We start from the raw sequence: 20,634 nt of genomic DNA, 5'->3' as shown, positions 1-20,634 counted from the left end.
AAAACTACAGGAAACGTTTGACCTCTGTAATTGCAAACAAAGGCTACTGTACCAAATATTAACATTGATTTTCTCAGGTGTTCAAATACTTATTTGCAGCTGTATCATACAAATAAATAGTTAAAAAATCATACGTTGTGATTTCTGGATTTTTTTTTTTTAGATTATGTCTCTCACAGTGGACATGCACCTACGATGACAATTTCAGACCCCTCCATGATTTCTAAGTGGGAGAACTTGCAAAATAGCAGGGTGTTCAAATACTTATTTTCCTCACTGTAGCTTATTTTCATTTGTTTGTGGTTTTACAATTGGAGAATGTAATTGAAGTGGATGCGTAAATTTTTTTGGGGGGATTTTATGTGTAACACACATGCTCATTATTCACCCTGTAAAACCTGACATATGAAATAAAAGTCTGGAAAATATTTTTTATTTTTTTAATGGAACCGTTTATAGATCCGTCTAAAAAAACTGATTTTTTTTTTTTTTTTACATCAGGCTTTTTGGCCCATATTATGATATAGGAGAATATAAAGCTTACACTCAAGGAGGAAAAAATACATAATTTTTATTCCGAGGCCCAAACTGAACAAAAATATGTAATTTGGCGCAGGCTTTTTATATATACATTTATATATATTTTATAGGCTTAGGGGCTTAGAAATTTATATAGCAAATATGCAGCTGTCTTCATAAGGTTAAAGTAACAAATAGTACAGTGGGATTAAAATATGGTTCACTGCCTTTCTAGGTCGGTATCTGACTATCTCTCTTTTCATCCACAGGAGTCAATGTGTCATTTCCTAGTCGTCCTGGCACTACACCACCTCTCTCCACCACTCAGATGTTGATCTATCCAGACAGTGAGGAGTTTCAGCTAGTGGATCTGTCTCGCCGTTTCCTCGATCAAGACTCCTATTGGTCTCTTCCTCGCCAGTTCCTTGGCAACAAGGTTTATCTCTCCTCCACAATACTCTCCTGAGCAAATCTAGAAAGGACGCCAATAAAACATAATCATCAGTCGATATCTCTGATTTTTCCATTCCCATTGCTTTAATATTCTCCCTATAATTTGCTGTCTGTCCTTTCACTTTCGCTATAAATATTTAGATTTCAAATACCTAAGCTACTTGTAGTCTCTTAAATTGTCTTAGGTGTAAAAGATGTGTAAAACGTGCAAAGAAGCTCCTCAGCATCTTTGTATTTTTGACACTGTGCTTTACAGGTTGACTCGTATGGAGGTTATCTGAAGTTTAAGGTGAGTTACTCACTGCAGCGAGGTGGATCAGAACCAAAGGAGAAACCTGATGTTGTGCTGAGTGGCAATGGGCAGAAATTTATTTACCGTCGAGGCAACCCCACTTTTCCTGACGCAATCAACAACAGAGAGGTCAAGTTTACAGAGGTGAGCCGCATATGTGAAATGCTTAAATGTGTATAAATACATTTTTATTAAATATATACACGCTACCGTTCAGAGTTCTTTTTTTTTTTTTAAAGACATCTCTTATGTTAACCAAGGCTTTATTTATTTGATCAAAAATACAGTAAAAAGTCAAATTGTATTACAATTTAAAATATCTGTTTTATATTTTAATACATTTTAAAACTGTAATTTATTCCTATGATGGCAAAGCTGAATTGTCAGCATCTTTACTCCAGTCTTCAGTGCATGATACTTCAGAAATCAGCCTAATATGCTGAATTGCTGCTCAAGAAACATTTCTTCTTATTATCAATGTTGAAAACAGTTGTGCTGCCTAATATTTGTGTGGAATCCATGATGCACTTTTTCACGATTCTTTGGTGAATAGAAGCATTTATGAAATATACTTTTTTTGTAATATTATACATGTTTTTAATCTCACTTTTGTTCAAATTAATGTCTTGCTAAAAAAAATGGTCAAAATAAATATCTTATTGAACTTTTGAACTGTGGTGTGTATATCATTTTTATTATAATTTGTATTATTTTTAAATGTTTTTGAATTATTTTCTGTGTAATTTTTTGCTTTACTATTTTCTCCCTCTCTCTTAAAAAAGGACATTTTAAGGAATGTGCTCAAATAAGGTTATTTCCCAAAAATATAATGAATTCCCAGTATTTTTAGCTCTACGCTAATACAATACTTGTGTAAGACTGACATATAAAATTCTATTAATACCATATACCAAAAAAAAAAAATTGTGATTTCTCAAATATTTCTCAAAAAAATGTTATGTTATTTTTAAAATGTTTTTGCCGTTGTATTGCTTGTTTGTGTTAGGTAGTTCACCTCTCTGTATCTGTGTGTCTCAGGAAAACTGGCAGCACTCCTCAGGACGAGCAGTAACTCGTGATGACCTCATGATGACCTTGGCCAATCTGGAGAGCATCCACATTCGCACCATTTATGACAACCGCATGGCCAGTGTCGGGCTGAGTGACATCAGCATGGATACCACCACCAAGGAGTTCAGCTTGCAGGGGAACCCAAGAGACGTTGAGGAGTGCAGGTTAGTGTGCCTTTAAATCAACAGATAGGATTACAGGCCTGTCAGAAAATATAAAGCTCCTCTCGAATCACCTCTCGCAGTCCTACGTTCCCATGAGTAAAACTGATTATTCCTCATGTTTTTGGTTAAAACCTCTAAATATTTTCTTTTTGTTTGTAATTTGATATATTCAATGAAGAAAAAGGACAGTGCTATTGCCATGGGCAGCACTAAGGGTGGGTTTCAGTGCCCCAAAGGGTGGATTTCAGTGCCCCAAATGTTCTTATTTTTGAGAGTTCTGTGCAGGGATCAGTGCTAAGGTTTTTTTTTCTACTGGCCTGGTTGGGCCAGTGGTTCAAATATTTATTTACTCTGCCAAAATTTTCACTGCGCAGAAATACATACTAATAAACATCAGAAATATTAGGCTGCTGTCCCTTTAAGACCAAATGCACGGATCCAATATACTGTTACACATGCGTTTTCTTTCTCGTCTGTTTATGTTCAGTTAAGACATAACCGACGGTGTTTATGTGAATACTCTCCAAGACGGGCATTTTGACATACTTTGTTGTGTGTATTTTTCCATTCAAGCGCAAGAAGACGAGAGAGAGAAGTCAATTTACGGAAAACAGCACACGAGTGCTGAATTGAGTTCTCTTTTGCATCGTCTTGCGCTTGAATTAGAATGGTTAAAAATCGCTTGAATGTTTAAATTGACCAGAACGTGCAAATGATAACTTTTCGTGACGATGAAGCACTGGCTCGATTGGACAAGTGACAATTCCGTCACTTGTCCCGAGCATCTTTCAGGCCTTATTGTTGAGCCCAGTCTGTGTGAAAGTGTTAATCTTTGCAAACTGTTGATCCCACATAGATGTCCTGCCGGGTATTCAGGCCTGTCTTGTGAGACATGCTCCCCTGGATTCGAGCGGGTCCCTGGACCCTACCTGGGCATCTGTGCTGGCTGCAACTGCAATGGGCATGCCAGTGCCTGTGACCCTATTAGTGGACACTGCCTGGTAAGGATAGGTGTTTTTTATGTTCATAAATATTGATAAATATTTAAATAACAAATGCGTGAATTAGTAGATTACTGTACGCCACACACTAAAGTAGAAATGTCATGTGATAGAGTTGTCAGCATAACACAGAAGGACCTCGGTGTGACAAATGCAAGCCAGGCTACTTTGGTGACCCAAGTCGAGGACGATATGATGACTGCAAACCCTGTCCTTGTCCGTACACAGAGACGTCTCGACGGTAAAGATATCAAACTTGTGTATATTTAAATATAATAATAATAATAATAATAATAATTATTATTATTATTATTATTATTATTACAAAGGTTTTCTGTTTTTCAAAGGTTTTCTGATACTTGCTTCCTGGACCATGACAAACAGGCAACATGTGACGCCTGCAGACCCGGTTACACAGGGCGACGTTGTGAGAAGTAAGGGAGCAGTGCTTTTCTATATATATATATACATGTTGTCCTCACACTACGTTTTGTGGTGCTGGGTGCATGTATAATATTTCATCATCTGTGTTTTGTTTTTTCTCCACAGATGTGCTCCAGGATATGTCGGTCAACCTCTGCAGCCCAACGGCAAATGTGTCCTTGCTGATAGCCGTAAGCATTTTCCCTTAATTTTTGTTTACAATTGTGGTAGTAAAATGAATTATTTATTAGTTTAATATTAGTGGTAAGATTTAATTGCTTGCCTTAAGCTATTTATTTTCTTAAATTGAATTTGTGCCTCATTTTACCCTGAAGGTCAAGCAAAGCTTTAGATAATGATTAACACTCTGTGCACTGAATGCTGGAACGCCAGCTGTTTGTGACCAGGATGTTCAAAGCATTCCAGGTGTAATTGTCAACCATATGGTGTTCTTATCCCTGTTCAGTGATTTCCAAGTGCGATAACAGAGGAACTATCAATCCCATCAGCAAACCATGCTATTGCAAGGTATTGGTAATAAATTGCATTACAGTTTTCTTTTTATTCACCATAGTTCAGAAGTTTGAAAAGTCTCTTATGCTCACCAAGGCTGCATTTATTTGATCAAAAACACAGTAAGCATATTTTTGCTATCTTTGCTATTTTAATATATTTAATAATTTAGTAATTTACTCCTGTGATGGTAAAGCTGATACTCCAACTATCACATGATCCTTCACAAATCATTCTAATATGCTGATTTGGTGTTTAAGAAACATTTCTTATTATTATCAATGTTGAAAACAGCTCCTTAATGTTTGTGTGGAAACCTTGATATTTTTTTTATTTTATCAGAATGCTTTGATGAATAGAAAGTTCAAAAGAACAGCATTTATTTGAAATGGAAGTCTTAAATTAAAATTATAAATGTCATTACTGTCACTTTTGATACATTTAATGCTGCTTTGCTGAGCCCCATACTTTTGAATGATAGTTTATAACCATGTGATTTTTGTAGAATATAAATGTCAGAATGTTCAAACACTGCTTTATCTTCTGTACTGCAGGCTAATGTGGTTGGTGCTCTTTGCGACGAGTGTAAGATTGGCACTTTTCATTTGGGGGCCGGTAATCCTGAAGGTTGCTTGCGGTGTTTTTGTATGGGAGTGACTAAACAGTGTGCCAGTTCAACCTGGACCAGAGATCAGGTAACCACATCCTCTAATCTTGTCATTGTTAAATATTTGTATATATATAAATATATAATTTATATTTGTTGGTTAATCTGAAGGTGCGAGGTGGTGTCAACGGCCAGCTCTTCACCCTTTCCAATGCAGCCAACACTAGGACCATCTCTGAGGGTATCACCCAGAGAGCCAGCGCAGAGGTGGTTTACCGATCCTTCACCAGTATCCCTAAAGATATCTATTACTGGGTCCTGCCTCAGAATTTCAGAGGGGACAAGGTGAGAACATCCCATGCGATATGATGCCATGTTTACACTTTGACCTTTGTCAAGTAAAATAGCACGTCAATGTGCTGTTTTTCAAAACATGTTTTTCTTTCCTGTGCAAAGGTCACAGCATATGGTGGAGAGCTGCAGTATAGGCTGCGTTATGAGCCGCAGGCTCGCTCGCTAGTGATTGATCGAAAACCAGATGTGGTTCTCCAAGGCAACGGCATCTTCCTGGAGCATTATTCTCAGACCAAACCACTCCCTAGAGTACCAACCACCATCACTGTGCCATTTAGAGAGGTGTGTTATATATGTGTGTACATTTATATGATTTTTGACTTCTCTTTATTGGGTGTTTGCTAAAGAGCATATTTTTTAGATTAATGACTTTATAAATACAAATTGCATATTTTGCAACTATCTATATATATATACAAAAAAGTAATATTACTATAACTATTACTAATAATGATTTTGTTTATATCTATAATAATGTTTTGTATTTCAAATAAATGAATAATTAATCATTAACTCAATACATTTATTTATATTTTAAACAATTTTAGCTTTTTTAATGAATAATAATAAATATAAAAAAAAGTTACAAATATAGAATAAGTTAAACCTTGATCTAGCTTGATTTGCAGTATGAATTCTCATTGCCTGTAATCCTCACAGTCTGCATGGACACGGGCGGATGGACAGCCTTGTACAAGAGAGCACTTGCTGATGGCTCTGGCAGAAATCAGCGTCTTTATGATCAGAGCCACTTATGCAGACAATATGGCTGAGAGCAGGTCATTTTGCTTTTTTTATTTGCTCATTTCTTATACATTGACTTTTGATGTCCTTTTTTATATACTGGATGGCATCACATTATCTTATTAGGCTCCTATCTGTCGCTTAACTGATTTTGTGAACAGGATATAGTGTTTTATCTCCATTTCTCCTCTCTTTAGTATCTCCAATATCCAAATGGACATTGCAGTGCCCCACTCAACAGGAAACGAGAGGGCTCTGGAGGTGGAGGAGTGCGCCTGCCCTCAAGGATACGCAGGACCTTCTTGCCAGGTATATTATGACTTTAAATAGTAACATTCAGTCTGTGAGAACTTGTGCCTGCCTAAGTTAATGCAAAAACCTCCCCCCCCCGGCAGAGGTTCTGAACTATTACCTGTCAAGGTAATAACAGCCCTTTATTATTTCTCTTGATCTCTGAAGGGAAGCTCTTAGCAACTTATGGAACATTTTAGCTCTAAAGCTCTTCAGCATAGACACCTATAAACCCATTCACCTCTGACTCACCCATTGTTTGCAGGACTGTGATACCGGCTACACCCGCACACCTGGACTTTATCTTGGCACCTGTGAGAAGTGTGACTGCAATGGGCATGCCAGCGGCTGTGACTCAGAGACTGGAGATTGCCTGGTGAGTTAACCTTTCCCTTGCAGCAATAATGCTTTTCCTGGATGAATTATGAAGATTTGTGTAAAACAAAATAATATAAAAAAAAAATCAGCTGCCTTAGCTGACTAGTCAGTTGTAACTGGAAGCCTTATAAACTAGGTTGAATTTGGGTTCACCTGACCACAGTTGGACTCAGGTCAATGGATGACAGGTCAACTAGTCAACCAAATGTGAAAAATGTTATCAAAGAAAGGAAATATAGTATATAAAAGAAAAATAAACAAATAAACGAATAAAACTCAATAACTAGTTAACTATCATAAATAAAATCAAAACCAAAAAATGTATACAAAAAAAATCTACATAAATCAGTCAACCTTACTAATAGTCTATTTGGTTATTGGATGAATGGTTGACTAGTTGACCACTGTGGAAATAAAATCAAAGCTAAAATTATATTTGAAAAAATAACTCAAATCTTGTCATTCTCAGTAATTAATTAGTTGTCGGATGACTGTTCGACTATCATGAATAAAATCGAAACATCGAAATTGTTTTAAAAAAAACCCTCCACAAACTAGTCAATCTCAATTATTTATTAGTCGGTCATTGGATGTGTGATCTACTAGTCGACTATAATGAATTAAATCAAAACCCAAAAATGTACATAAAAAAATAATCATAAATTAGTCTTCCTTATTAATTGACAAAAAAAATCTAAATTACAGAAATATATATAAAAAAATACATAATCTAGTCATCTTAACTAGTTGACCCATGCTTAGTCTGGAGTGTTTCATCACCCTTTTCCTTTTTGTTTTAGAATTGCCTGCATAACACAGTTGGGCGCCGTTGTGAAAATTGCCTACCTGGATTCTATGGAAATCCAAAGACTCGTGATCCACAGGCATGTAGACCCTGTCCTTGTCTAGGACACTCCAGTAACCAGTGAGTTTGCCTTTTTCTATTAACTGTATCAAAGATATTTTATTCATATAAAGTGGCTTCAGACATAACCCATAATTCATAATTATTAATTTAATCTAATACTCTTCTTCTACCGAAGGCCTTCATCTTGTTTCTTGGACTCAGATGCACAGCCCATATGTGAATGTCCTGCTGGTTATACTGGAAGACGGTGTGAAAGGTAAGTTTCTTTGGTCTAATGAGAGGATACACCTCCCATTAAGTATGCTAGTAATGCTGGGCTGGCCAAACTGGTGATGGAGGTGATCGGTATCCCTTTACCTATTGCCAGAAAGCATGTGTTTGTTGCTTTCCATTATCTCTTCAACCTTTTGTGATTGAATGGCATTTGTCCGTTGGTATGGGAGAAGCAAGCCTTGAATCAATGCCACCCATACCAATGCGTGTGTTTTTTTTGGAGGAGCTTATAAGTTGATAAGCTGTGGTGCTTGAAAAATCCATGTACGTTTGTCTGAAGTCTGCAGCGTTTTCAAGTTATAAAAATGTCACTTCTTTACTGTGAGAGTAAGGTGTTGAAGCAATTAGTAGCATATGTCACTTTAAAAAGGAGTTGCATCCTTTTTTTTTTGCTTCAGTGCTTCTTTGTAAAGCTCTTGCTACATTTTGAGCAACTTTTTCTTATTTCAAACTCTTCTTCTAGATATTAGTGGGTCTCTAGGGTGGTTTATGCTTCCCATACTGAAGCATAAACAAGTTGATGATATGAATTGTGGATTCCTGTCACCTGTTCAGAGTGCAAAAGCTTTTGGGTGTCTGGGATAAAGAATAAATGGCTTCTATTGTTCAAAAAATTTGGTACCAACGTACCCTGTCTCATCATGGCTCTCAGCATTTCCAACTGCGGAGACTTCTACCTTGAAGGTTCGAAAGATTTCTTCCCCACTGCATGTGATGATGCTTTCTACCTCAACCCTGGGAAAAAGCAAGTTCTGGATACAACTGACCATAATGTTGACAAAAAACTTGATAGTAGAGAAGATGATGACTTTTCAGGGCTTGAAAGTACAACAAGATTTTTGCTGTCAACAACCATACGTAGTTTAAGTCACCGTAGGACTTATGGGGCCCCGCGTTACATGGCAATTCCTGAGGCTCGACAGAAGAGTTTCCAGCTGCTGTTGAGGATGCACTCGAATCGTTTCAACCAGCGCCTGAGTATGCTTGAAAGCAACACTCTGGACATGAAAGACAACCTCGAGAACATGAGGAAGCAACAGAGTCACTTTAGCTCTCAACTGGAGACAATAGCCAGAGTTTTGTCTCCAACTGACAGGAAAGACAGAATCAATGAGCTGTCCAACAAATACACAGACATTGAAAAAAGACTGAGTCAATTAGAACACAAAATTGAGATACTGATTGATGGCTTCACTGCTCTAGCTCAAGAGCTTGATAAAGTGAAACGAGCACGCCACATGGCACGCCCACCACAGGATCGTAGAGAAACTGCTGTGGTTGCTACCACCCGGATTCCAGCCTTGACTACAGCTTGGATAACTAATATGTCTACTAGCAGATTTCAGAGGAGAACAGAAATTCCCAAAACCATACCAACTCCTCGTACCATTTCCACAACTACATTTGTACAAGATAGACTTTCCCAGATCAATGAAAATTCAACTAAGCAAGCAAAGTTCTTAACTAAAAGGATCCAACCAATATCAACAAGAAAAGACATTGAAACCAGTTTCTCATCAAGGGCAGACAACAAAAATAATAGCAAATCTTCTAGGAGAGCAACAGTTCCCAAAGGTATAGCCAACCGTTCCCTTACTACGTCGAGGAATGAAAGGCTTTCAACCTTAGTTACCTCCAAAGAAAGGCAACAGAGAAGAAAGGCACTAAATAAAGGTTCTCTTATCTCACGGGAAAGGAGCAACGGACAAAATGGAACTTCTCAAATACACCACAAAAGTCAAAAATCTACAGAGCCTCAGAGAACTGTGTTGACAAGGAAACCTAGTCAACTATCCCATTTGCCTACACGAGTGCAAGGAGAAAAAGAATCTGCAACTATATTTCAGATTCCTCCTCCATCTCATACAAAAATCCCTCAGTTAAAAGAATCAGCAAAATCTTCCAAGTCATCGAGCAAACCACAAAAACAGGTCCATATTCCTTCAGAAAAATCATCTAAATCTGTAAAAACGCAAAGAAATCATTTGGTAGTAAGTCCGTCCAAAAAAGCAACAGACATCAAGAAACCTTCTCACAGTCTCCAAACAAAGAGAAGACATTCCAAAACTAGATCATCCAATCAAAATCAGTTAGATGTTCCTTCTCATGAAGCGAGAGGTGCATCAGACTTAAGGTCCAGCCAACCTGAAGAGTTTACCTATGCAGCTACTTCTAGTCAACCGTCTGACAAGAGGATATTACATTCCCCTAAACCCAAAGTACAAATGACTACTCCAAGAAGACTAACTCAGAGGAACTTGTCTAAATCCATTAATATTTTAGACATCTTAATGAAAAACAACAGGGGACAAAAAACATTAAGAAGACCCTGGCTAAAACAAGACGGGAACCTTCATATTGTTCTTGGAAGGCTGGCAATTCCCATCAAAATCATTCCCGATTACTAGATGATATATGGATCATTGCACCAGTTTACATTACATTGTTTTTTGTTAGTTTTTTTCTCTTTTAGCCCGCATTTGAGTTTTGCAATCTTATAGAATGCTGTTGTTCAAGTAAATGGGCTTGAGTTTTGAATACACACTGTGTTGCAGAAATGCCTCATATCTTCATAATTCTTGTAAACCAAGTATGTTGTACTTTAGTTTAATGAACTGACTCATTCCTGATGTGTTGTTTTATTTTTTATTTTTTTTCTCAGTGGAATTGTAGAAATAATGTTCAAGTTTCCCCTCCTTTGCTATTGGTCAGCCAAACCAAACAGTTAGCCCCGCCTCCCAATTCACACTTCAGTTTGAGCCAGTGCTGTTATCTCAGGCCAATCAACCTACAAATGGATGGCTTCAGACATTAAAGATTATTTTATGATGTGCCATCTTGGTTGTAATGTTTATACTGTTTTGTGTACTTAGTGTTCAGACATTATGTTGAGTATTTTATACAATTTTATATGCATTCATCTTCATTTATCCATGCTGCCTACTCGTATCATATTGTCTTGTAAAGTTTGTGAACTCCATCAACATAGAACCTCAGTTTGCCCAAATATGGCAAAAGTGATGTATTTTCAGCAGTATACATTTGATTTATTTAAGTATTAGTGTATTAGTCTGGACAACCTTGGAACCTCGAGTTATCAGGTAAGACTTTTTGTCAAGTTCCTCGGCTTCCACAAGCTTGGGGATAAGGTGGTTTTACTCACTTAAACACTTTATTTATTTCAGTCTTTCTCTGTTCAGCAAAGTAGTTTTTCAAAGAGAGAAGGACTCAACATCTGTTGGATGTTGACAGCATTCTTGGCTTTAATTTATCCATCTCCTAAACTTGAAATTATGGGTATTATGCAATGGATCCTCTGTTATGTGATCTAATGTGGCTCTTGTGGTGGCCATTAAAAGATACTAATGTCAGGGGTTTGCTCTTTTGTTGTCCTTGTGGTGAGACAAATGTCAATCTAGCAATCAATAACTGCTTGTACATGCACAGATATTTCATATCGTGTTAAGTATCTACGTTGGTTGTTTGCTAAACTCTTTTCTTGATGTCTTTTTTTTTTTTGTAGATTAAATCATTGTTTTCCAACCCTTTTTTGTTGTATGTACCCCAACAGCCCCATTGGTAAAGCTCCAGTAACACTTCATCAACGAAACATGAAATGTTCATTTTAACTCATCATTAGCATTAATTTTAATGTGTTTTTAAACAGGATTTTCCTGTTTGGTAATTTTCTCTTCATGAACCAATTATCTATATACAAAATCAAAGCGTCTTTAGGTTAGCATGATTATTAGTATGTCTGAAAAATATCCAGACAGTGTTTGAAGAAGCTCTATGCATCATATTCTCAAAGAGCTGTGACTCACAGGTCATAAATCGCTCTTAATTTTCATGGCAGGTCCTGTCATGTCTCTTAAATTCTAAATGTGGTTTTGTTTTTACTGCATGACATTCAGAACAGTTTTTCCAAGGTGTTGTCTGATTTTCCTCAGATGTGCTCCTGGATATACTGGCAATCCCCAACTTGGTCAAAGATGCACGCCAGGCAGCCCTGATGGTGGTAAGACTGGCAAAGATAATATTCTGTAACAATTATTCTTAAAATTAAAAGAATAAATTGAAGATGACTCCTACTTAATTTTTTTTAAACCAAATTTTATAATTTAAATGTGTATTTAAAACAATCTGTTCATAGATTGTTACCTCTGTGACCAAAGTGGTAGTGAAGGATGTAGTGCAACGGGAATCTGTCGCTGCAAGGTAGTAATTTTATTTTTTTTTTATGTTTGCTTTACATTGATAACTTAAATTTAAAACATACTTGTTTGTACTCAGATGAATGTTGAGGGTTCAACATGTTCCACCTGCAAGCAAGGGACCTTCCACCTCAGTCCTGCTAACAAAGATGGCTGTCTGTCCTGCTTTTGCATGGGCGTCACCCAGCAGTGCTCCAGCTCCAATCACTATAGAGATGTGGTAAGAGATGTGATGAGTTAGACCAGTGCTTTTCATCAGTGTGTGTGGGCAAATGTTCATTTTCTGCCTTTTTTCTCCAGGTTTCCACCGTATTTTCCACTGGAAACTACCAAGGTTTTGCTCTTGTAAACCGCCAGCGCACCAACCGCATTGACAGTGGCTTCTCCGTAGAGGTGTCCACAGATGGAACACAACTCTCCTACACTAACTTTAACTATCTTGAACAGGAGCCCCACTACTGGCAGTTACCCAAAGCCTATCAAGAAGACAAGGTAGAGTTTGGCAGCATTATGTATTTCATCATTCTTACAAGTCTTTGTGTCTTCTTACATGCTCTCTTGAAGTATCTTCTCCCACTTTGAATACTGAATTCATTCTGCAAATGCACGCTGCCAAGACCTTTTCTTCTAAAATGTACTAAGGACAGCTCTTCTGCAGCTTAGAAACACTTTTATAGAAGTTGGAGCGTACACACGAGCTATAGTAGGTACTAGTATCAACAAATTGAGTTTGGGTAGGCTTAATTTGACTCATGTGTCTTTTACTTTTTTATTTATTTATTTATTTTGGATGTAATGCACTGAATTAAGTGTTTCTGAACCTACTTGCTTTTTTAGAAGACTAACTCTGCTCGCCCTAGACGAGCACACAAGGTAATCCTTGCAGGTTCAGCGTGTGACCGTGTTTAATGAATGTGTGTGTCTGATGTTTTGATTTGGCCTGTCATATTTCTAGAAATAGAATGATGCTTGATTGGGTCATCTGTGCATTGATCTTTTCAGAATATTTAACTTCTGTACTCATGTTATGGTTTTATTTTGTCTTGACCATGTTCTGAAGTGCATGGGATTTTATGGTAGATACATTTTGACTTAATTTTTTGTCATACTTAAGCCCAGTTTACACCTAGTAACACATTATACTGCACTCACACTTTTTGGGGATTTATAATGCTCTGAATGAAGAAGAGATATGCCATCATAGCCTGTTCATTGCGGTGTCTGAAGAAATGTTGCATGCTCAGTTTAGTGTGACCACAGCTTAAAAAAGAAATGACTCAAAAACGAAAGTGGTCAATGGTGTTTAGTTTTTTTTTGTCTGTTGTATAGTCTTTTAACAGTTTTGAAATACAAGTCATACAGAGATGTTACATGAAGAGTAACTAGTTATTTGTAGTTTAGCTCTAGTATTTTAGCTTTTATATTGAGATTAGAGATTGCTTTGTTCACACAACTAGAGAGACTCCTCGTGGATAAAGGAACAGCTGAGAAAGGACGTCGCTGTATGGCATCTAATGAACGATATGGGTAAAGACCTCTCAAGGTCCAAAAGAGCCGTTGAGGTATTAGAACTATTATTCAACTTTTATTGTTAGATCTCACCATTGACCTGAATCCCATAGTCACTTTAACAGTGTGGCACCCTCTCGTTTCACATAACTCATGGATATTTATTTAGTAACATAATGTACTAAATTTAATCTGAAAGTATGAACTCCGATTAATCCTTCAATTAATGCTTTTAATAAACTGAAAGCGTTGGAAAACGTTGGAAAACTGACAGATTTGCTGAGCTTTCAGTAGAATCAACAAAGCTCAACAGAAACATCCTTGACACTTTCAGTAAACGAATGCCTCCATGTATTAACTCCACCTGTAGATATCTGACACGATGTAAAGTGATGGAAAGAAATTTGAGGAAAAAAGATGGCATTAATCAAATTGAGTTTTGAAAATGTTTTGCTGTTTATGGGTAACACCACTCAAACAGAATGAACACTTCAGGTGAGAGCATACGTTGTATCCTGATTCTTATACTGACATCCTGAGCATTTCCTTGCATCTGTTTGGCTGCATGTCCCATTCTTTCCTCTCAACTCGTTAAAGTTTTGGCATATCTGTCTCTCCGTTCTCTCTTTGCTTCGTTTGCATTCATCCAATCTGGTTTGTGTTTCCGGTCTGATCTATAGGACTGACCGTTCACACTTTAATCTACAAGTGATGAGCCCTGTTTGCTCCATTCATTTGTTCAGTAGTGTACAGTATCTACACTACCATTCCAAGATTTTTTTTTTTTTTTTTGAGGAATTGAATCTTTTATTCAACAAAGATGCATTAAATTCACAGTTAAGGCAATTATATTGTTTCAAAGGGCATTATAATTAAAAATATATAGATCATCGTTTCCACAAAAATACGCAGAACAACTGTTTTCAACATTGATGATGATGATAATAATAAAAATAATAATAATAATAAATGTTTATTGAGCACTAAATCAGCATATTAGAATGATTTCTAAAGGATCATGTGACACTGAAAACTGGAATAATAACTGCTGAAAATTCAGCATTAAAAACAGGAATAAATTACATTATAAAATAAATAAATGTAGCCTTGGAGAGCATAATAGACTTCTATCAAAAAACATTACCATTCAAAAGTTTGGGGTCAGTAAAAAATTGTAGTGTTAATTGATTGCTATAATAATGATGTACTGTAGCATCCGCCCAAGAGATTTTCTCAAAGAACAACTTTGCATTTTACATATTCATTTCATACTTTGTCCAAAATAACTGACTCGTTCACTATATGAGGAATAAATGAGCGCTAGTGGGTGTACTTGGGCACACCTGTAGCTCTAGACATACTTGGAAACTTTTTAATTTGCCCAAAATAAAAAGTACATCCCAATGTTGTTTGAAATCTGATTAAAAAATAAAATAAATCTGTCTAACTTTTTCATGTTTTTTTGTTGTTCAGACTGAATGGATTGAGTTGCAAACACACTAATTCTAATATTTTCTGTCTGTCTGTACAAACCCTTCAAGTCACTATATTTCCTGTTCCATCCATTGCTTTATTCTCACTAGCACCCCGCTGATGAAGTACGCAAACTTGATGATGAAATCTGGGCAATCATCACTAATTTCTCAGACGGGCAGTCTCCCTTCCCTTTTTCTTCATCCTCTCAAACTTCCCATTCTTCATTTGAGGGCCAGCGTTTGCTATCTCGCTCAAGTGTGCGTGACTCTCCTTTCCATTCTGGTTTAACTTCCTCTTTAAGGGTCTCTGAGTCTCACTCAAACGACCCAGGCCCTTCCTCCCACCCCGACTCAACTCAGGTACTGTATGCTCTCACTCAGGGGTGAGTTGACTAATTCAACGTCAGACTAATTGGATAGTGACTAGTTTTAGATTTGGCCTTTACATGTGCTGTTTCTTAACATTTCACATGGTCTTAAAGGTTAGCTCAACCAAAAATAAATATTATGTCACTCTCATGTCGATCAAAACCAGTATGACTGACTGACTTCTTTGGAACACAAAATATTAGTAAAAAAGCTTTTAAGTTAACTATACAGTATTTGTAGGAATGTTTCAACTGATGTTGTCCATACAATGAAGTCATTGAATTTCATTGTATAGACAAAAAACATTTATTTCATTTAAGTCATATAGGTTTGGGATGATATAAGCGTGACAGAAGTTTCATTTTGGGTTAACTATCCCTTTAAAATGCAAAAAAAAGTAATTCTAGTAGCTTAGCACTTCCCTAGTTTACACTAGTAAAACACTTTCTTTTATTCTAGTTCTGTTGTTTGATTTTTGGTCTGGATGTTGCCTTCTCAGCAGGTTGCACTGGGAAAAAACACAGTTGGTCTCCCTAGAGGTCCACGACCTGGCCCCTCTAACAAGGTTGGGAATCATGCGAAAGTTGTGCGCTTTTTTGGGAATCTTGAGTCTAGGCTAATTTGAATATATACAGTATACATTACCATTCAAACACTTGGGGTCAGTAAGAATTTTTTTAATTCAATTTTTGAAGGAAATTAGTACTTTTATTGAGCAAGGATGCATTAAATTGAAGAAAAGTTTTCTAATGTTATAAAAGATGTCTTTTTTTCAAATAAATGCTGTTCTTTTGAACTTTCTATTCAAATATTATGCAGCAACTGTTTTCAACATTTTCAACATAATACATGTTTCTTGAGCAGCAAATCAGCATGTTAGAATGATTTCTGAAGGATCATGTGACACTGAAGACTGGAGTAATGATGCTGAAAATTCAGTTTAGCTATCACAGGAATAAATTACATTTTAAAATAAGTTAAAATAGAAAACCGTTATTTTAAATTGCAATTTCACAATATCACTGTTTTTCTTTGTTAACATAAGAGACTTTTCTAAAATATGAAAAAGAAGTCTTACTGACCACAAACGTTTTACACCATCTACTTATCAGTGAGACCCGGAAAGTCTGCAAACGCTAGTCAAGGTTTGGTGATTTAAAGGATGGCTTTTCCCTGTAGGTGTAGCTTGTAGTGCACACTATATAAAATACACATATTTTTGTATAAAATAGTAAACCAAACTCTGAATTCTTTCTACCATATTTTATCAATTTTTTGAAGATGTTGTAGTGCAGTTAGTCAGTGACTGACAGAATAGATTTCTTTTCTCTCATGCTTTCCTCTGTTCTTTGCTTATCTGCTGCATTTCTCTGTCTTTCCTTCGTCCACGCTATTATGCATTTCCTTCCGCCTGTGCTCCAGTATGTTTTGGTCTACAGTGGGTTCAGCTTGCACCCAGATGACGTGCTCTTCTGGCAGCTCCCGGAGCAGTTCAAAGGGGATAAGGTAAACGCATGGATGGGTTCAGGCCCGCCCACCACTGATCCCCCCCCAGGTTGTCTGATCTGAGACATTAATGAATCACTACCTGAGCCAAAGGTGTGATTGATGGGCAAGCCGAAACATCGCTTAATATAAACCAACCAACCCGGTGTATCTATAATCACGTCATGTCTAGAGTGTTTGTTACTGTCGTGCTGACAGAAAGAAGTGCTGCTGTGGATTTAAGTGAGAGGCTCATATCTGAGATGCTGATTTGTGGAATGATGTTTTTGCTAGCTTTTTTTAATGAAAAACTTTTTTTGTTTGTAAATTGTGCCTTTGTTTAAAAAAGAAAAATGAATATTGATATTCGTTTTGAATGTGTCATGATGTGACAAGTTTCCTGCAGAAAGCATTTTGCCTGTCCTCACTGAAAATGAAACCTCTGTGTGACACAACACAGTCTCTGCTTTTCAGAATATATTATGTAATGTACAGGAAAATGACATTTCACTTGTACTGTCTTTTTTTTTTTTAATCAACATAAAAGCCCTAAAAGAAAGTTATAATAAAAAAAGTAAAACCCTTATTGAAAATCTGAAAATTACCTTTGAAATATTTTATTTGCATTTGGAGCAGTGATTCATCAGTGACAATAAAAACTAACATAATGGGAAATTTTCTAATTTAATGTTTTTTATTCTAATGCAGGTCGGTGCATATGGTGGAAAGCTGAAATATACCATCTCCTATGTGCCTGGACCTCGAGGTTCTCCAATAGAAGATGCTGACGTTCAGATTATTGTGAGTATGATGGCAGATGTTGCATGTATGACACATATACTAAGGTTTCATTCCATAAACGAGATGTTTGAACACTATTGTTCCTCAATATTTCCACAGGGTAATGATATCACACTGGTGGCACGGCAAACCTGGAGAAGGGGGCAAGGTGCCAGAGAGTCACAGGACTTTGAGATAGATTTCAGAGAAGTGAGAACCCATTCTCATCCATTTTATTTCTGTTTTTCATCATTTTCATCATATTGTCATTTGTTTTGAAGGAAGATATGTGGTTCAGCATGATGATTTCTTCTCTGTAGGAACACTGGCAGCGTCCCGATGGCATGCCGGCTACCCGGGAACACCTGATGATGGTGCTCGCGGACCTCGATGACATCCTGATCCGTGCTTCGTATCACACAGAGATGCGCTCATCCAGTATCTCGGGGGTCCGCATGGATATCGCTGTGCCTTACTACACTGGCCTGGCACAGGCTTTGGAGGTGGAGCAGTGCCAGTGTTCTCCTGGTTACCGTGGTCTGTCATGCCAGGTATGAACAATCAAAGCTTTGCTTTGTGACCAACCGGATGAATGGTAGCAAAGGCTCGCTTCCAATCTACTGTGATGATGATGACAGTATTACTCAATCTAGACATCTATTCCATTGTCTTCATGTTCTGTAGGACTGTGCTCCTGGATACTCTCGCACTGGAGGGGGCTTGTACCTTGGCCACTGTGAGCCGTGTGACTGTAACAGCCATTCGGACTCCTGTCACCCAGAGACTGGCATCTGCACGGTATGAATCTTTACCAGCACGCAGTTCTTTTCTAGAAGTGGGATGCATAGAATTTCAAGGGATGCATAGAAGCATACAAACGAGTGTTGCTCTCCCTTTATAGTCAACTTTAGAACAGTACAGTATATCAAATATATTTCTATAATAAATAATACTATAAAATAACTATTAAATTATTATTAAAGTATTATCTAAAATTGTGTCTATATATATATATATATATATATATATATATATATATATATATATATATATATATATATATATATATATATATATATATATATATACACACATACACACACACACACACACACACACACACTATATACATATACATATACATAATATATATACATATATATATATATATATATATATATATATATATATATATATATATACATATACATATACATAATATATATACATATACATATACATATATATATATATATATATATATATATATATATATATATATATATATATATATATATACATATACATATACATAATATATATACATATACATATACATATACATATATATATATATATATATATATATATATATATATATATATATATATATATACACTGTATATGTATATATACACACACTGTGTATGCTTCTATCTATCTATCTATCTATCTATCTTTATTTATGTATTTATTTATGTATTTATGTATTAATTTAATTATGTATTTAAATAAATATTATTTAAACAAATTAATATTAGTTTTCATCCAAAATGATCTAAAAACTGTGTATGTGTATATTATTTTGTATAAATATTTAAACTATTAAATATAAATTGCATTTACTCACCCTCATCAATTAAATACATATTTAAACAAAATAATTAAATTGCATCCTAAATAAATAAAGCCTTTGTAGTCACCTTGAACCATAGTACTGTATGCCTATGGATTTCTTTATATATATTCTATTCTGAATATCTTATAATTAAATAAAATATAAATAATACTTTAAATAAATAATTTATAAATAAATACTATTTATTAATATTTTTAAATAATATTTTTTGTATGTAATTTTTGTAATTATTTAATGTAATTACAATTTATCTAAAAAGTGTGTGTGTGTGTGTGTATAATAACCTAAGTAAATTAAATGTAGCTTTTTCTCACCTTCATAAAAGTAGTCCATACCACTTGTGTGTTATCTTTTTGATTCTTAGAGCTGTCAACACAACACCAAGGGTGAGCTCTGTGAACAGTGTGCTGACGGCTTCTTTGGAGATCCGACTGCTGGAACCCCTGAGGACTGCCAACCATGTGCCTGCCCTGGCACTGACCCCGACAACCAGTTAGTCTTAACATACACCTGCAAACCTTACCTGATTCTGCCAGCTCTTCTTTTCGCAATATTAACCTTATTTGCAGGAAGGTTTTTAATAGTGATTTTATGTGTAGATATTCTCGCACCTGTGAGAGTCTGGGTAACGGAGACTACCAGTGCACTGCCTGTCAGCCCGGCTACAATGGCCAGTATTGTGAACGGTATGCTCGCACTTCCTGTAGTGCAACAAATCAATTAGGCTTGTCTATTATTGTCATCACAATTTTTGATGTGACACTCGTTTTCTTCATAGCTGTGCGCCTGGTTATGTTGGAAATCCACAAGCAAGAATCCCCTGCCGTAGTGGTATCTGTTCATTTATTATCACAGTAACTTTCACGACCCTATGAAATCAAAATTGGAGGTTTGTGACTTTCAAGGTGCATTCAAGCCATCTTGGAATTACCGTAATTATGTGATTCCGACTTGTAAAAAGCGTTTACATCCTCGAAGAATTTGTAATTTCGTATTTATGAGTTTGTAAACTTCTAAACTCCGAATTTTCTGAGTACTCCAATTTGTATTATGTGATCGTTGTACCACCCGACCTCTGCAGATTCATTTTGGCAGTGATAGGGTTTTGCCATTGATAGTGTTTGAGGTCATCTATATGCCAGTGTACTTTAAATTTGAGCAAATATGCATATAAATGCATATAAAATATCCCTCCCAAAAAACACTTTGGAA

The 20,634-nt window shown here is 36.2% G+C and overlaps 1 protein-coding gene across 20 annotated transcripts in view; it reads left to right on the top strand.

The window, feature by feature from the left end:
* hspg2 (heparan sulfate proteoglycan 2) overlaps positions 1-20,634 on the top strand; it is a 109,952-nt gene that overhangs the window by 54,365 nt on the left and 34,953 nt on the right. For 14 of the 20 annotated variants that reach the window (XM_084099949.1, XM_084099948.1, XM_084099960.1 and 11 more), the window contains 31 exons: positions 789-955; positions 1,229-1,408; positions 2,303-2,499; positions 3,356-3,500; positions 3,614-3,741; positions 3,848-3,934; positions 4,050-4,114; positions 4,390-4,451; positions 4,991-5,131; positions 5,215-5,388; positions 5,500-5,679; positions 6,058-6,176; positions 6,339-6,450; positions 6,698-6,808; positions 7,611-7,735; positions 7,854-7,934; positions 11,902-11,969; positions 12,105-12,169; positions 12,245-12,385; positions 12,466-12,657; positions 13,003-13,038; positions 15,258-15,509; positions 16,018-16,083; positions 16,941-17,024; positions 17,712-17,804; positions 17,904-17,993; positions 18,104-18,334; positions 18,468-18,581; positions 19,787-19,914; positions 20,022-20,108; positions 20,201-20,253. In XM_084099949.1, the coding sequence (XP_083956075.1) occupies positions 789-955; positions 1,229-1,408; positions 2,303-2,499; positions 3,356-3,500; positions 3,614-3,741; positions 3,848-3,934; positions 4,050-4,114; positions 4,390-4,451; positions 4,991-5,131; positions 5,215-5,388; positions 5,500-5,679; positions 6,058-6,176; positions 6,339-6,450; positions 6,698-6,808; positions 7,611-7,735; positions 7,854-7,934; positions 11,902-11,969; positions 12,105-12,169; positions 12,245-12,385; positions 12,466-12,657; positions 13,003-13,038; positions 15,258-15,509; positions 16,018-16,083; positions 16,941-17,024; positions 17,712-17,804; positions 17,904-17,993; positions 18,104-18,334; positions 18,468-18,581; positions 19,787-19,914; positions 20,022-20,108; positions 20,201-20,253 (3,774 nt within the window). The remainder of the gene's footprint in view (positions 1-788; positions 956-1,228; positions 1,409-2,302; positions 2,500-3,355; positions 3,501-3,613; positions 3,742-3,847; positions 3,935-4,049; positions 4,115-4,389; positions 4,452-4,990; positions 5,132-5,214; positions 5,389-5,499; positions 5,680-6,057; positions 6,177-6,338; positions 6,451-6,697; positions 6,809-7,610; positions 7,736-7,853; positions 7,935-11,901; positions 11,970-12,104; positions 12,170-12,244; positions 12,386-12,465; positions 12,658-13,002; positions 13,039-15,257; positions 15,510-16,017; positions 16,084-16,940; positions 17,025-17,711; positions 17,805-17,903; positions 17,994-18,103; positions 18,335-18,467; positions 18,582-19,786; positions 19,915-20,021; positions 20,109-20,200; positions 20,254-20,634) is intronic. The other 6 variants (XM_084099952.1, XM_084099951.1, XM_084099950.1 and 3 more) reach the window with 3 other exon arrangements.

This window comes from Abramis brama, assembly GCF_963993115.1.
Source record: "Abramis brama genome assembly, chromosome: 22".
NCBI lineage: Eukaryota > Metazoa > Chordata > Actinopteri > Cypriniformes > Leuciscidae > Abramis > Abramis brama.
This window is presented reverse-complemented; position numbering and strand designations above follow the sequence as displayed.